Raw genomic sequence first — 18,000 nt, 5'->3', positions numbered from 1 at the left:
GCTGAGACTGGCTGGCTGAGGGCGGAGAGGTCCAGATTCCTGGGAGGGCCTGCAGCGTGAATTGTAGGGTAGAACTGGTTCCAGCTGAGGCATAGGCTGGCTTGCTGTTGTCTGAGGTCTTTCCCGGGGTAATGGTAATAACTGCAGGGTGGCTTCCTGTGACCAAGGGCAGTGCTCCAGAGGGTGGCAGAGGGGCATGGGTGAGATGCCACCAACATCCCCTCATTGCAGGGATGAGTGTTTCAAGGATTACCTGCGTGAGAGTCCAGGGAGCTTGTTAAACACTGAGCTCCGGGCCCAGAAAGTACGACGTAGTAGGCTGGGCGAGGCTGCCACGTTTCCTTATCCAGCAAGTTCCCAGCTAAGGCTGCTGGTGCCAGGACCACAGAGGAAGCACTGTAGTAATTTACCAAAATGTGTTTGGCCAAAACTGAGAGTAGTAAACAGAAGGTTCTGGTAGATACAGGTCTCAGCTGATACAAGCGGTTTCCTACCACGTTCATATGATTCTAACTGCCAAACGGAGCATGGTGGTACATACCTATAATCCTAGCACTCAGGAGGCTGAGGCAGAAAGATGGCCAAGAATTTGAGGCAAGCTTGGGCTATATAATGAGTTCAAGGTCAGCGTGAACTACATAGCAGTGTCTCAAAAAGTTAAAAAAACAAAAAACAAAAAACCTGCTGAAGTCAGTGCCATAGTGCACACCTGTAATCCCAACTACTCAGGAGGCTGAGGCAGGCAGATTGCAAGTTGAAGCCAGCAGGAACAAATTGGTGATTCCTTGTCTTGCAATAAAATAAAGGGCTGAGATTGTAGCCTGTGCCACAGCGTAGAGCATTTGCCTAGCATGCACATGGCCCTGAGTTCAATCCCTAGTACTGAGAAAAAAATTGAGCTTTTAGGTCGAGGAGAAGAGGTACGTATGGAGGTTTAAGACATGGCCAATACAGTGGCATTTTGTAGTGCCTTTCTGCAGGGGGAAGGCTGTCACTGATTTTATTTTAAGGAGTAAGAGTCAGCAGGCTGAGGCAGGAGGATCACTGTGAGTTTGAGGCCAGCAAAAAGAAGAACCAATTCGTTCTCCCAGACTCTTTGTTCCAGACCATGAATGTGTCCTTGACAGATGGGGAGCACGCAGCACCACCGCCTCCCTCCCAGGAGGTCTGATCTTGACAGCTGTGGCTTCCGCAGTGACCGAGGTTCCTTACATTACAGGTTTTGTTTCCAATAATAGCTCCTCTTTCTAAGCACCCAAAATGGGTTAGGGAGGTGCTCAGGACTTATTATTCCATTGACTCCACACAGAAACCCACTTTACAGCAGGAAAACACGCTTCAGAGGCTGGGTGACTCGGCCAAGGCCCCATCACTGGCAGAACTGGGAGGTCTCACGATGGCCGGGCTGACTCCAGAGTCCGTGCTCTGGACCACTCTGCTGCCCTTGTGCGGCTCTGCAGAGCGAGGCAGGGTCTCATCCGCCCGCTGGTCCCTGGGGTTTACCTGGGGGTTTCTAGAAGGGAATCTGGATCCAACCTCAGGAGAGTGTTTGACTCGGGTTGGAACACGCCCCCCATCTCTCTCTACTGTCTGTCTATTTAGTTCAATGATCTTTTCTTTGTGAGACAGAGTCTGGCTATGCAGTCAGGCTGGGCTTGAGCTCACAACGATCCTCCTGCTTCAGCCTCCCAAGTGCTGGGATTACAGGCCACCACGCCCGGCCTCAGTTCAATGATTTTAATTGGTTTCATTTTCATTTCTAGACCTGGGCACACTTCACTGCATAAAATAGTAAAATGTTCCAGTGAACAGAGCAGAGTTGAGTTTTATAGACAGAAAAAGGCTGAAGAGAGTGGAAGTCAGAATACATTTCAAAGTCTGTAATCCCAGCACTCGGGAGGCTGAGGCAGGAGGATCCTTGTGAATTCGAGGCCAGCCTGGGCTACAAAGTGAGCTCAAGGCCAGTCTGAACTGCATAGCGAGACCCTGACTTGAAGGAAAAAAAAAAAAAAGAACACTTCAGTGCCTGAAAAGTAGAATAGGGACTGCAGGAATAATTGTCTCTGCCTCTGCAAGGGAGGTTTGTTCATTCAGCAGATATATGGAGGCCACCTGTCCACTGGACATTGCTCTGTAACAAGTCCCAACCTCAAAAGCTGGTAGTTAGGAAGCTCACTTGAGCTTGGGGTGGGTAGTAAACCACACCAACCTGACATCTCTTGCCTGAAGCTAATTTTCAAGATACATTTGGCTCTAGCTAGACTGGGGGCCTGAGGCTGCTCCTGACTGCTCACAGCTGAGGCCCCACCAGATGGGATCCGGATCTGGGATCCGGATCGGGCTAGCTCTGGCCTGAGGCTCACCTGGGTTACTTCCTGGCTCTCTCAGCCTTTCCAGGCTGAAACGTGAGCCTCACTGCAAGATGTGATCATCCTGGTCCCCCTGGCCGGGTTTGCGCCATTCTGACACTAGGTATTGGATGCTGGACTCCTCTTCAGCTTTGAAGAGCGGGCATTTTGGTACAGGTGTGCAGAGGCGAATGTCAGGCCCGTAGTGATGGGTGCCCTCTCCTCAGGAAATGCTGACAGGGCCACTGAGATTGAGTTGCCCTCTCATTTCAGCCTCACCTTTGTTCTCTGTCTCAGAATCATCGGTTAAAGGCTTTCTGTATAATCCTAAGGAAGTTTTTTATGTGCTCTCTAAAGGCAGCCTGACCTAATGGCGACTTACCTGAGTACAGCTCCAGAGATGAATTTCTGTTTGTTCTGCGGTACGGGCGACTGGACACAGCCTTTGCACTGTGCTGCCCTGCCTCTTCATTCTGAGGTAGAGTCACATGTCTCACTAAGTCGCCGAATTGCCCAGGCTGGACTCAAACTTGCGACCCTCCTAGAGCGCCGAATCACAGGCATGCGCCACCACACGCTGACCTCCAAGCTGCAAGAGCCCGTTTTCGCAGCTGTGGCTCTGCCCGGCCTGCGCTCTTCAGGCCTTAACCTGCCCGCCCTGGGGAGGGCTTGGGTGCTGAGAATGGAGTTCGGGACAGAAGGTCCTCCAGGTGCAGCGGCCGTCCCCAGTGTGGGACCGCGAAGTGCACCTGGACCCAGGGCCTCAGGACCACCTGCTTTGGAGGTATTTACCAATCTGCTGGCAATAATGACAAGCAAGGTCTTTATACAAACAAGGCTAGCAGGCGAGTCTTGAGAGGAACAGTAAAGTGACTGTGCTGGGAAACTAGACCCTATTTCAGAGCCTTTTCAGCAATTCTACGCAATGGACTGGGCAGTAAGAGTCGTTCAAATGTTGCGAGAGCTTGGTGTGTAATGAATTTAGGAAGCGCATGTGTTAAAAATGATTTCCTCCCTGTGGTTCTGGGGATCGAACCTAGGTCCTTCACATAAGCTACCTTCCCTTTTAGTTTTTTTGAGATGGGTTCTTGCCAAGTCACTAACACGCACAGGTTGGTTCCAACTTGGGGTCCTCCTCACTCAGCGTCCCGGAGTGCTGGGATTGCAGGCGTGAGCTACCATGTGTGGCTAAGAATCTCTTTATACCTGTACTGTAGGAGGCTGGAGAACGAGGGGTGGAGTGAGGCGGTGGCCCGGGCACTTGCAGGACCTGGCGATGTAAGTGTGATCGGTGGTGAGGGCGGGAGTACTGTAGTCTGGGAGGGGCCCCTAGGGGAGTGGGAGGTAAATGCAGGCGCAGTTTAGGGCAACAGGGAAAAGCAATGGACTCGATTTACCTATATCACCACGGGTCGATCCTAAAAACCTTCCTGGTGAAAGACGATACAAAATAAAATATATAATAATATGTTTATGAAATTTAAAATATGTACTGTGTGTCCACTGAACTGCAGAACATTTGACAAGAACGCACGCAGGCAGAAAGACGCACACTACACACAGCAGAATGACCGGCGCAGTAGGTGACAGTAGTAGGGATGCGCAGATGTCCCCACAGGATGGGCAGAAATCCCCAAGGAATCGGGAGGTGGACGCTGCTGCCCTGCGGTGTTCCTAACGCAGCACTCTTGCAGGTGTTGGCTTCTCTAATGGGAGAAAAGAAATCCCAAGAACTGTATGTTAAAAACAAAATAACAAAAACCCCCAAAACCAATTCCTTCTTGTCACTGTATTAGAACAGGGCCACATGTGTAAGTACCATGTTGTTTCTCAGGTGTGAGAAACCAGAAGTGTAAATAAGGACCAAGATGTATTAGAACAGGGCTTCTTAGCTTCTGCGCGACTGACATTTGGAGCCCAGACGTCCTTTGTGGGGGCCGTGTGTGCACGATAGACGCACATGCTCACTTTGTCCACGGGCTCCCGCAGTCCCAGCAGCCTAAGCCACCTCCGCACAGATCTCAGGAGACAGAATCACCCCCAGTTGAGAACCTGAGTTCCAGCAGGCCCAGATGTCGTCTTTAATCTTTTCATGATGTTGGTCAGTGGAGGTTTTGTCGGGACACTGGAAGCAGCTGTCATTTGGGTCGGTAATGAGTCAGTCACAAGAGCTTTGCCCAGCTTTTATTTTTTTTAAGAATTATTTGTTTCAGTGCAGGGATCAAACCCAGGGGCTTGTACATGCTAGGTAAGTTCTCTGCCACTGCACTGCACCGCCGGCTTCAGGCTTTCTGCTGCTCCCTTTCCAGAGAAGTCAAGAGGAGGGAGGTGGGCAAGGGAGCAGCAGGAAGGTGAGGAAAGGTGTGCAGACACAGAATCTAAATTACAAGTCTCACCTAATGTGGAAATTAAGCATGCCGTTTTTATCCAGCCTGAGCTTCATGAGTTCAAGGCCAGCCTGCACTACACAGCAAGATCCGTCTCAACTGCCCCCCTGGTCCCCAAAGAAATAAAAGCCACAGCCTTGTGGGGCTGGCCCTCCTGCGGGCCAGGAAGCAGCTCCAGGAGCCCGGAGCAGATGCAGAGTACGCCTGTCCCTGCACTATGTCTCATGTGCTTGCTCCCTTTTGAACACTGTTGGGAACTGGTTTATTCCTTCTCTTCTCTGATAAAACCTATTTCCTACTTTAATTTTTTATTTTTATTTTTTTTGGTACCGGGTATCAAACTCGTGACCTTGCGTTTGCCAGGCAGGCACTTGCGCCACTGAGCTATATCCCCAGCCCCCTATTTCCTACTTTAAATTAAACCCTTTCCTACTGAAAGTTAAACCATTGGTTACATTTTTTTTTTTGGTACTGGGAATCGAACTCAGGACCTTGTGCTTGCCAGGCAGGTGCTGTGCTGCCAAGCTATATCCCCAGCCTGAAACCCTCCGCTTACTACCTTATACCCATGGTCTGCGTGGGGGTCAGAGAGTAAATATTTGTATGTGTAGATACACATTTTTTTTTTCGGTACTAGGAATTGAACTCGGGCCTTGCACTTGCCAGGTGGGCGCTGTGCCGAGGAGCTACATCCCTGGCCCTATATTTACGTTTTTTTAGACCAATGTTTTAAAAATGTAAAAATCATTGTTTGAGGGCCATTCAAAAACAAACATCTGGCTGCCTTAGCTTTTTTTTTTTGTCTTTTTGAGACAGGGTTTCATTATGCAGTTTAGGCTGGCTTTGAACTCGCTTTGTAACCCAGGCTGGCCTTGAACTCACAGGTCGTCCCATCCTGCCTCAGCCTCCTGAGTGATGCAATCCGTGCGCACCACCACCACGCCTGGCTTGTCCTAGCTTACTGACCTCTGCTCTAGACAGGTCCTCAAATGGGCCCTACCTAGCCTAGTTAGAATTAGCAGGAACCTGTCCAGACTTCTGCAGACAAACTGAAGGGAACCAGCAGAAGCAGCCCAGTGATCCAGAAGGTGAATGGAGAAAGGGCCCTTTCAGAGCTGCCCCTTTACCACCCGAGGGGCAGAGGACCTCAGTGACCTTGCCTTTGCTTAGTTTTGCTGCACCCCGGAAGGCGGGGAAGCTGCCCCAGGACGGGGAAGTTTTCACGGAAAAGCACTAAGAGCAGGCTTGGAGGCACGCGCCTGTAACCCCACTCACCTGGGGACCTGGGGGTCTCCACAACAGAAAGGCTCAGCTCTCCCAGGCTTCAGTCCCAGCACCGCACACACACAAGCAGGGCGCTGATGTGGGAAGCCCTGTGGGCTCAGCCCCCACACACCCGGCGCCGGCGGAGGGTCCTCACGCTGCCTGAGCAGGGGCACAGGCCACCGCGAGGGGAAGCCTGGCCAGCCACGGGGCTGCAAATGTGGGTCTCAACTTCCGCAGAATGCTCAGTGGATTCCACAAATGGTACGAGAATTTTATTTTGATAAAAACGTCTTTTCATGCGGGCCTCCTCCCACCACTAAAAAGCAGCTTCAGAGCTGAACAGCCACGCGCTCACTTCGACGCGCCCTTCTTAGGCAGCTTCAAGTTCTTCCACCTTCGCAGCACCACGCGGTACTTGTCACTGTCCGTCTTCTCCGCAAACACCTTCTTCAGCAGAATCCGCATCACAGCCTCCGTCTCTGCTTCCTTGTCCTCGCCAATGAGAAGATCCAGTGTATCTCCTACTTTCACCTGAAAATAAGCAAACAGAGCCTCTTACATTTGGGGATAGAAACGCAGGCCCTCGAAAGCACCTCCGTGAGTTTTCACCTGGTGGGCTGATCGCCTTGCAGGACGGGCAGGCGAGAAAGGGCTGCCCCAGCCCGGCCCCTCCCCGCGCCGCCTGTCAGGGGGCTCGGCGGCCCCTCAGGCCTGTCAGCTGGTGGCCGTGGCCCCTGGGTGACGAGCGAGCCTGACAGACACACCTGACCCGGAACACCGAGTGTGCACTCAGCGCTGCGTCCTCCAGGGAGGACGCTGTAGGGCCGCATGTCCTTCAGCTCATATAATGGGGATGGGTGGTTTGCTGGAAAGCAGGCACCATGGATGGTGGTCACCGGTGGAGGAATTTCCAGAGGTAAAGACACTGCTTTTCCAGGGCCGCTGGCCTCGGGCGCCACACGATCAGGCGGGACAAATGATGTGCAGGTGGAATGCACAGAGCGCAGCGCTGTGGTGCCGTGAGTTATGGGGCTAAAGCGAAACCCTGTCTTGCCAGAAGGGAGCCCTGGGTTGAGCGTGTCAAAGCGCACTGCAATGCAGGGCCCAGCCCCTGTGCCCGAGGACTCAGCTGTGTGCTGAGGACGTGGACAGCAGGTGAGATACCTGCTTTGAGCGGCTCAGGATCTCAGGGAATTTTCCCAGAGATTCAAGAAGAAGCTAGACAGCTGGGCATGGTGGTGCACGCCTGTAATCCCAGGAGAAGACAGGGAAGCTGAGGCAGGAGGAACCCAAGTATCAACTAAGCTAGGGCAACTTAGTGATTTAGCAAGAGCCCATCTAAAAAAAGAAAAAGAAAGGAGGGGGAATAAACAGGCTGAGGTGCCACATGCTGCTCCTACTAAAACACAAGCCAGGAGTGCGTGGGGGCCACCTTCCACCCGCTTCCAGGGCAGTGGGGCACGGACTAAGTGGGCAACAGGGCTATTTTAAAGCCCACTGGTGGGCTTCCATTTAAGAAGCCTGGTGTCGCCAGGCACAGTGGTACATGCTGGTAATCCCAGCACTCAGGAGGCTGAAGCAGGACAGGAGGGCTGCAAGTGTGAAGTTACCTGGGCTGTGCAGCTAGTTTGAGGGCAGCCTAAAGTTGGGTCCATGGATGTGTATGCCCATGTAATCCCAGTATCCGGGAGGCTGAGGCAAGAGGATCACCATGAGTTCTGAGGCCAGCCTGAGCTATACAGTGAGACCCTATCTCAGAAAACAAAGCCAAAAACAAAACCCCAAAAACTCAGCAAAAACAAAGTGAATTAAGCTAGCCCGAGCTACCTGGTGAGACCATGTCGGAAACAACTAAGAACCACGGTGCCAAATGCTTTTACCTTATTTTCCAATCGCATTCTCTGAGGCACACAGCTTCAAGCATCTGGCCCTAACCAGAGCAAGCCTGTGTCTGCTCTCCCGCCCACCCAAGCCTTCATCCCCAAGCTTCAGCCACACCATGGGCGTCTGCACCTGCTGGCTGCCACACTGCGCTGGTCAGTTCGGGGGAGCTGGGCGCGAAGCTTATGCAGGGGCAGATTAAACAGTAACTTCCTTCCTGCTGGGCTCAGAAACAAGATTCACCCCACAGCTAGGTATCAGGGCAGCTTCCCAGCTGCACGTGGTGGCACACGCCTGTAGTCCCAGCACTGGAGACCAAGCAGGAGGATCACTTCGCGTGCAAGCCCAGCCTGAACTACATAATGAGACTCTGCCTCAAAAAATAAATGAAGGAAGGAAGGAGAACTAGAAGGTCTGGAACGAGCCTTTTCTGCATAATTTTATTTCACTAGAATTTAATAGGAAGTAGATGTATGTGGTACAAAATGTAGAGGACAAAGGGCGTACAAGAAAAAAGACGATACCTTCTGCGCCTCCCTTTACACTGCAGCCAGTGGGCAGCAGAAACGGAATCCCTCAGGGGGTTTCCTTGTAAGGCAGAGGCTAGAAAAAGGGTGTGTCTGTCCTCTGCCCAGCTGATCTGGGGGCAGGTGACTTCAGGAGGCCACCAACGCCCACAGTTGGGTTCTCCTCACTACTGTCTGGGCCCACAGCTACCCAGCAGCCAAAGCACTCAGCCCTTCAGCTCAGCTGCAGGCAGCCGGGGTTGTAGCCCAGCAGCAGACATGCGCCTGGGGCCAGCGCCTGACCCTTCGGGCCAGCAGCCAGGCGCAGCTCCCCGGAGCTGCCGAGGAGAGCAGGCATTCTTTATTCCCCTCCCAGGTTGTCCTTCAGCACACACAAAGCAAAACTGGCTGGGATTAGTGGCTGCTCCAAATATCTACATTTTAAATCTCCCCTTAGCTGCAGTTTCTATGACGACCAGGCCTCCTCGTAACAAGGCTGCTGAGTGTTACGCTGGCCTCTGCCTGCTGACCCTCAGGAGAGATCGGGAAGGCAGCGAGACAACAGAACACCAAGGCAGAGTGAGGCAGCAGCAATCAGGCCGCAGTGACAGTATCTCAAAGCAGGGGGGAGACACAGGCCTGTGGGGCTTGTGAATGAGGCCGGCAGAGAGAAGCTGCTCAGGGAGTCGTTCCTCACTCCGGGAACAGCTCTGCCTTCGCCTCCTCCCACCAGCGGCCAGCTGGACAGTGACAGCCTGTGGTGGGCAGTCATGGGCTCGTGGGCCTTGTCGGTGGCTGACAGGGGAGACCCCCCATAACCATGAGGACGGGTGTGATCCTGGAGGTCAGAGGCGGAAGACAGCTGCAGTGCTCACCCTGATGCATGGCTGGCGCATTTCCAGGGCAGCGGAGGTGAACCCATGCACTGTCGAGGGGGGGGGGGGGCGCGTGGTTTGCATCACTGGGTGTTCAAGGTTCGCGTCACTGCCCTAGGGCAACAGGGCAGCTCTGCTCCTCTAACCCCGAGGAAGCCAGTGGCAGAACACTTGCTAGTGTGCATGCGCCCCGGGTTGCGTCCCCAGCACCCGACACGGAGAAACAGCTTAGCACCACCACCAAACAGCTGCAAGCGGGACTCACTTCTCCAGAGTATGTGTTCCCTCCGCACTAAGACAAGGTCTGCCCTTATTACCTGTGTGCTCCCGGGGACTGACCCAGGGCCTTACACTCTTTCTTATGTTAATTCCGATTATCCACATTGTTTACTCCAGTTTGCAAGTGGTACATACTCACGGGAGAAATTCAGAAAAAAAGGACAGGCCAATTAATACAACCTATTATGCCCTACTCAAAGACAGATAATAGTAACAGAAATCATTTAATTCCCGATGTATGTATTTTTTTTTTTTTTTTGGTCTTTTTTGAGACAGGGTCTTGCTATGCAGTTCAGGCCGTCCTTGAACTCACAACAATCCTCCTGTCTCAGCCTCCCTCAGCCTCCCTCGTGCTGGGATTACAGGTGTGCACGACCACGCCTGGCTTACATGTGACTTACTTTGAGCTAGGTATTGTGGTGGTGCCTGTACTCACAACTGTTTGTGAGGCTGAGGAAAGAGGATCTCAAATTTTAAGCCAGCCTGGGAAACATACATGTATGTACAGGTATGTATTTTACACACCCACCCACAGAGCTCAGAGGGTAGACTGGGGGTACAGCATTCACAGCTGCCACAGTCAACCTCCAGAACCACAAAGGAACAAAACAAGCCAGGTGTGGTGGCGCACGCCTGTAATCCCAGCACTCAGGAGGCTGAGGCAGGAGGATTGTTGCAAGTTCGGGACCACCCTGGGCTTCAAAGTGAGCTCATGCCAAGCCTGAACTGCATAGCCAGACCCTGTCTCAAAAAGACAAAGAGAAACAGGGCTGGGGATGTAGCTCAGCGGCACAGCGCCTGCCTCGCAAACATGAGGTCCTGAGTTTGATTCCCAGTACCAAAAAAAAAAGTAAAGAAGCAAAATAAATTTTAACAAACTCTCTACAATTTAGTGTCACAAAAGTGATGCTGAAGAACACCTCCTTGTAACTGACTCCTTTCCCCCAAGAACAGTGCTGACGTGGACCTACGGGGAAGCGCACGGCAGCACACTCACGCACTGCTTGACAGGCGCTGCGGCCTGAAGCTGGACAGCACGACCACCTGCTCAGCGACGCCAGGCCCAGCCACTTCTCCGCGACCCAATGTCTCTGTGACCTCATCACTACGATTCACAGAGGCCCACATCAATATCCTGGAGGTTTAATTAATGGATCTCTGCTGTCTTGACAGTGGCTTATCCTAACACCGTCATCCCAAGGACATTAGGAGAGTAAGAGCGAGTGGCCTGCGACGGCAGCGTCGTGATTCCCGCCAGCCTGATGGGACGGAGGGCGCCGGGTGGGTCGGAAGCCCGCCTGCCCTGTGGAGGAGGCCGGGGACCCAGGCCAGCATGGAGTGCTGTCTGCGCAGCATGCGAAGCCGTGCGGCTGCCGTGCTCCATGTCTTACCGCTCTGCTTTTCTTCCACAGTTTCTCCCCATTCAGTCTGAGTGCGCCTTTGTAGAATGCATCTTCCACTTGGCTGAAAAAAGAAGGGCAGTTTTGAAAATATAAAGACATATTCAAAACAATTATGTTTCAGGACAATACCTGAAATTAATATTTATGCCAAAATCCCCATTTGGAGCGCTGGGAAAGTGAAAAGTCAGCTTTGCCCGCGTGCATCTCACACCAGGACCCGGGGCTCCTGCGGAGATGGGGCAGCACCAAGGGCCACTGGCTGAGGGTGGCTTTACGAGAGGCTTCAGCGTGCAGACCGAGCTTGTCTCCCGGGGCGTCACCTGCCTGGCCGTAGCTATGTGAGTCACAAGGTCGGAGTGGGCGCTGCTTTCCCCTCAGACACCTGCTCTGCACTCTGAGAGGAAACCCAGGCGCCGCACACAGGCCAAGGCCCGGAAGAAACCCCGGCCGATCAGCGCTGCGGTGGGGACATCCCAATCCGACAGCTGCTCACTGTCAGCGCAAACCACTGGATGAGGAGAGGAGACCGGCGAAAACCTGTGCCCTTTCCTTGTGAGGATCCTGCTCCAGGGGACGACAAGGGGACGCAGCCTGGTAAGGATGGCTGCAGCTACGACTCCGGGGAAGGAGCCTGAGCCACCAGGTTCTACTGAACATCCAACAAATCCTAACCTGGAGGCCAACGGGGGAACCTAAGGGCTCAGTCTTTTTAGGGAGTCTCTTAAGCTCCATGGATTAAAAACTTAAACTATGCCATTAAATTAGCCCATAAAAGTGCAAATTACAGAAGGAAATGGTTCTGCATTTATTCATACACAATTCTTACGCTGCATGTAGCACGCATACAATGACTGCTGAGGGGTAATGAACAGCGAGCACCCCGAATACTACAATTAGTCTGGCAGAGAGGACGAGCCTGTTAGAGAAATCTTGGGCCGGGCATGGTGGTGCACGTCCATAACCCCAGTGCTCGGGAGGACAAAGCAGGAGGATCAAAGTGGACAATACAGTTACTTAGCAAGAACCTCCTCAAAAAAAAAAAAAAAAAAAAAAAAAGTAGAGTACTGGGGATATAGTTCAGGGCCAAGGCTCTGTGTTTGATCTTCAATCCCTAGCGCGCGCGCACACACACACACACACACACACAGGAAATCTTGAAAGTTACACTTAGTATTTCTACGTGCTATATATGCATGCACACAGAACTTTTTTCTTTTAAGGAGGTTTATTCTGACTCACTGCAGTACAAGGTGTGATTGAAAAACACAGTAAAAGAATCTATTATGATAAAAGGCACACGGTCATTAGCCCCCCATTAAAATACTCCTTGCTTCAAACACACGTACCCCATGGCTTTTGCCCCTTTCTGAAGCAGTTCTGAAGTCCTCTTTCACGAGCGTCTAGTTGCACTGCTGTGGCTGCCTCACTGTCCTGAACTGACTCCAAACATTCACTTTTCATGGTCACTTTGCCACAGTGGAAGAGCCAGAAGTCACATGGTGCTTCACCTGTTCAAAAGGTGGATGCAAACACACCAACATGTTCTTAAGAGCCTGCTTTTCCACTGGCTGGCACTTGGTCGCAGCGTTCATCATATTTTTTAATCTCTCCTTGTAAAGACATGAAAGAGGACTTCTAGAACTGCTTCAGAAAGTGGCAAGAGGCCCCCACATGGTGGCACACGCCTGAAATCCCAGCACTCAGAAGGCTGAGGCTGAAGCAGGAGGGTCGTTGTGAGTTCAAGGTCAACCTGGGCTACAAAGAGAGTTTAAGGCCAGCCTGAACTGCATAGTGAGGCCTTGTCTCAAAAAGACAAAAAGAAAAAAGGAAAAAAAAGGAAGTGGCAAGCATGGTGGAATAAGCGTGCAAAGCGATGAGGAATATTCTGAGGGGACTGATGCCAATGTGCCTTTTACTATAAAAAATGGTTCAAGTTTAAGCCTTTGTCTTGTATTATGATCACCCTTAGTATTTTCTTTATAAAAGCTAATGTAGGCCAGGTGAGATGGATCATGCTTGTAATCCCAGCACTTGGGAGGCTGAGGCAGGATGGTCATGAGTTTGAGGTCAGCCTGGGCTACATAGTGAGACACTGTCTCAAAAAACCAAACAAAAAAAAAGAAAAAAAAAAAAGGTTAACATAAAAAATCTAAATAAACAAAAGCTACCATATATCGAGTACTACTGTGTTCCAGGCATTATTATCAAATGCATTAGATGGATACTCATTTAGTCCTAACCACTACCTTCTAATTTCTAAGTAGATACTACTGGCCCCATTTTCAAGATAAGAAAACTCAGGCACAACACAGAATGTAAGTGACTTGTCCACGCTCACAGAGAATGAGGGTTAAAACTCTCGTAGTCTGGCTCAAGAGCCTGAACTGACGACCGCCGGGTATTTCTCCGGTTGACTCTGAGGTCCTGCCTCACACCACAGCATCTGTGAAATCCAGGGGCCGCCAAGCTTGCTCTCTACATCTAATATTCTTTTTCTCCTCACGAGGCTGTCAGTCAATTAGTGGCCTTCAGCTGTGTCTACGAGCCAAGGAAACACGGCTCGTGGGACTTGCAGTCACTTGCCTTCTTTCAGTTTCTCATCTATACAATGAAATCACTGAAACAGGTTTCCTGGAAGGTCCTTTCCTGCGTGGCTACGCTTCACCATAACACGGCCTGAGCCATCTGTAACCTGGCACTGCAATGAACACCCGCCGAGCAAGGGGCGGTGAAACCCGCACACTTACTTCCTCCCGATGTCCAGGCCCGACTTCAGGATGACGTCGTACCGAAACGACTGAACCGCCTTCTCCAGGTCCTTGTAGTCTCTGACCACGGCGGGGTCGTCCTCAAGCTCCTCCTCCTGGTCGCTTCTCTCGTTAGAGTCGCTCTCCTCATCCGAGTCCTCGTCGCCTTCTACTTTTTGCAGAGCTTTTTTAGAGGACTTTTCAGAGCTTATATTGCTTTTGAGTCTTATAAAAAATGGAAAAATATATTCTGGAGACACTGAAAGCCCTGGGAGTCTCAGAGAGAAAACATTATGGAGAAGTGTTTTATAACCAGATGCCTTTAACTTGGTACTTGAAAAATATAAATACTGATGCCAGGAAGCACAGAGTCTGTGTGAAGATGTCCTTTGAAGCACACCCCAGAGTCCAACCCAGGTTTCTGGCTTCTTAAAAACACCAGCGAACAACCTGACACTGGTCATAGCCATGGTGCCTCCAACCTGCAACAGACAAGTATTCAGTGTGATTGCCCAAGGGCAGCACCGCGGCAGGCTGACACGGGGAGAGAGGGAGGGACCACACACACACACACACACACACACACACACACACACACACACACACACACGGCACGGGCACTTCCCGTGCAGTACCCACTGATGCCCCCAACCCCCAAGGCCGCATCAGTGCCCGCGGAGGGCCTGTGCCAGACCACGGTGTCTTCTGAGCGCACTTCACGAGCTTAGCCCCGAGGGCTGTCCTCAGTTCCCGAGACTCTAGTGTGTGCGATCACAGTTCTGCTCTCTTCCTTCCCCCAGTCAGCGCTGGGTGCGGACTGAGCTAATTTAAAAATATCAACACTAATTCTCAATGACTTGTCTAAAAAACCTGAAGAGAGACTACCTACTGACACATGGCACCCTTACAATCCCGGCACTGCCCAGGAAGAAGAGCAGATCATGACTTCATGAAGCTCCATACATCTCCATCCCCAGCAAATCAGAGCGAGGAATGAACAAACCCGCGGACCCGCACCTGACCACCTGACCTCCCTTTCATCTCCTGCCCAACAGCTAGCAGACGAGGGGCCTGGCCAGCCACAAAAAAGGCAGTCACGGCTGGAGGCACTGAGTGCTGCCATGCCAGCAGGCGGTCGGTTTCCAGGTCCCGCAAACCCAGCCAGAACCCTCACCGGGACGGCGGCAGGCCTCGCCAGCGCGTTGAGATGGTTTAGAGGTCAGGATTTGACGAGAGAAGGGTTCCATGTGGTCATTATCCTCATCCTGTGTCTGCACACGACTGTGCTTTGTGTCAAGGTTATACTTCAGGACTGATTTATTTAATGATTCTTACAATTTTTCTTTCCTGCTTTTCATTAGGCCAGCAATGACCAGTATGGCTCACACAGAAACACACGGCTACCTACTTCTAAGTTCCGTTAACAGTTTTGGGCCTTGCTTTTCTGGAATGAATGACCATACAAATTCAACTCTACTATCCCACCATTCTTGGGGTCTCAACTTAACTCTTTTTTTTTTGGTATCAGGTATTGAACTCAGGACCTTGTGCTTGCCAGGCACGCGCTGTGCTGCAGACCTATATCCCTGGCCCGCAACTCTTCAAGGATAAAGCAGGCCCAATTTAAGGGCTGTTTTTCAATATAACCATGATTTTATTATTACTATTTCATTTTATTTTATTTTACTTTATTTTTTGGTCTTTTTTGAGTCAGGGTCTCCCTATGCAGTTCAGACTGGCCTTGAGCTCACTTTGTAGCCCAGGCTGGTCTCGAACTCGCAATGATCCTCCTGCCTCAACCTCCGGAGTGCTGGGATTATAGGCGTGCACCACCGCACTCGGCCTATAATTTTAAAACATTATAAAATTCATAAAATGACTAGAAACTTGAAGCACTTTCAAGGGAAATGTTACCCCTCAAAAAAACCATACTTTTTTTTGAGACAAGGTCCTGCTATATAGTGCAGGCTGGCCTCAAACTCACAGCGATCCTCCTGCCTCAGCGTCCTAAGTGCTGGGATTACAGGTATGCACCACCACTGCCAGGCTCTTTTCATCTTTTTAAGACAGGGTCCTACTGTGTAGCTTAGGCCATCCTTGCAATGTAGCCCAGTGTGGCCTAGAATTTGTGGCAGTTCTTCCTCTTCACCCTCCTAAGTAGTAGGATTACAGATGTGTGCCACCATGCATATTCTAACTTAATGTACAACAGCCATGCAAAGAACTTTAAATTTTATAAAATCAGGGATAAAAGAAGAAAACAGCATATTTCAAGAGTCCACAGATGTTGTACTTCATGGATCACTACAATAAATTTTTCTTCAACAAAAGCTAACCTATTTACCTACTACAATATCAAAAAGAATGGGGTAGGGCAGGGGAGGGACTATGACCCCAACTCAGAAGAAACCCCAAGAGGAGGTGCCCCGGAGGCAGGAAAGTACTCACGGCTCGGGAGGGGCAGTCAGGTCCGTGTCTGTCCCTGGGTACCTGTGTTCCCATCCCCGAGCCCTAGTGCTATACCACACTGCTGCTCCTTTTGGAGGATGCCTGCATGTGGGGCTCTCTACACATCACAGGTAGTTAGATCCCCCACACTAGGAAAGCTTTCCTAGCACACAATCACTTGGAAACTGCACTCATATGGAAACATACAAAGCCAAGTTCTGCCTTAGCTGCTCCCTCTCTGTGATCTGCTTCATATTCCAGCAGGCAGACACTGGCAGAGGCTGGAGGTTCAGACCACACGAGAGACACAGCACCACCAGAGAAACGCGCGAACCTGGTTTTTGCTGGACAGGACGAATACCTAGGGGAGCGATGGGCACTCAAGGCCTCAGGGGCGGAGCCTGGGAACCCAGAACAGGTCAGGGAAGCCCTGAGTTGGGAGTCGGGTGCCAGAAAGGGGGTGCAACCCAGGTCCCCAGCTCCTCTTCAGCCAGAGCAGTGTTGGTTTGTACTGTTTGAGAAGAGGGTTCTGCTGCAGAAGCTTCCATCCTTGGCGCGGTCTCCCCCGCCCTCCTCCAGACTCCAGTCACCCCGTGCTGAGTCTCCGTCACTTCCTAACTAGCTCTGCGGACTACTGCCTCACACTAGGACAGTGACGACGATGATAACCGAAGGCCGCTGTGGCACGTGTGCCGCAGAATGGCCACCAGTGCTCTATAAGCTGTGACAGCGCAGTGCCCGTGGCCTCTTCCGTGTTCCCATCCCCAATCTGCTGTGCACCTGTAATAACCAGTCAAGTACAGCACATCACCTTTGTAGCGATGGACATCCTGCCCACGACTACACCTACCCCACACTGATTTGCCAGCACCCCCAAGCGCTTGGGCAGGCCTTGTCCTCAGGGAGCTGCCACTTAAATGGAACGCGGGCAGGTGAACGGGCTGTCGTCAGAGAAGGCTGGACCTTACACCGGTGGACGCCCAGGACAGGGATGCCTGAGGAGCGGTCTGGCAGCAAGATGGCTGAAGCCGAGTAACTTCACTAACAGACCACACTCAGTGTGCAAGCAGGCAACTCTTTAACTGTACTACCTCCTAGCTACTACCTGTGGCCTTTTTAAGACAGGGTCTCCCTATGCAGTTCAGGCTGACCTTGAGCTCACTTTGTAGCCTAGGCTGGCCTGGAACTTGCAATGATCCTCCTGCCTCAGCCTCCCGAGTGCTGGGATTACAGGCGTGAGCCACCATGCCCGGCTCCTCCCAGGGGCACTTTGGTCTTGGTATTCTGATCTCACCAGTGGCTTCTTCCCAAGACCCCTTTGCTAGCCAGGTGTGGGCACGGCTGTAACCTCAGATACTACCGGAACTGAGGTAGGAGGATCACACAAATTCAAGGCCAGGCTGGGCAATTTAGTGAGAACCTACCTCAAAATAATTCTTTTTCTTTTCTTTTTTTCTTTTTGGTGTGTTTTGTTTTTTGAGACAGTTTCCTTATGTACTTCAGGCTGACCTTGAACTCATTACCCAGCCCAGGCTGGCCTCGAATCCTCAGGGATCCTCCTGCTTCAGCCTTCCGAGTGCTGGCATCACAGGTGTGCCCCACCATGCCCAGTGAGCAGCTGTCACGTGCTATCATAATTTACTGGGTCTGTCTGCCCGTGTCCCTCACTAGCCTAGAAACTCCACAAGAGTACATTCTTCACCTCTATCTTTTCCCTTTGCTGAATTCCAGTGCCCCAAATAGCTGGGCGTGGCGGCACGCCTATAATCCCATCACTGGGGAGGCTGAGGCAGGAGGATTGTTGCGAGTTCAAGACCTGCCTGGGCTACAAAGTGAGCTCAAGGCCAGCCTGAAAAAAAA

General features: G+C 51.5%; 1 protein-coding gene across 1 annotated transcript in view; it reads right to left on the bottom strand.

Moving 5' to 3' along the window:
- Window positions 1–6,251: 6,251 nt before the first annotated feature.
- The window catches only part of LOC102007637 (chromosome unknown open reading frame, human C6orf203), a gene marked incomplete at its 5' end in the record, with an annotated part of 20,519 nt that continues 8,770 nt past the window's right edge, over window positions 6,252–18,000 (bottom strand). The window contains 3 exon segments of the mRNA XM_005377833.2: window positions 6,252–6,532; window positions 10,934–11,006; window positions 13,693–14,174. Coding sequence (XP_005377890.1) covers window positions 6,353–6,532; window positions 10,934–11,006; window positions 13,693–14,162 — 723 coding nt within the window. The 3' untranslated portion in view covers window positions 6,252–6,352.

The sequence above is a fragment of the Chinchilla lanigera genome, unplaced genomic scaffold (genome assembly GCF_000276665.1).
Source record: "Chinchilla lanigera isolate Chin_1 unplaced genomic scaffold, ChiLan1.0 scaffold00010, whole genome shotgun sequence".
NCBI lineage: Eukaryota > Metazoa > Chordata > Mammalia > Rodentia > Chinchillidae > Chinchilla > Chinchilla lanigera.
This window is presented reverse-complemented; position numbering and strand designations above follow the sequence as displayed.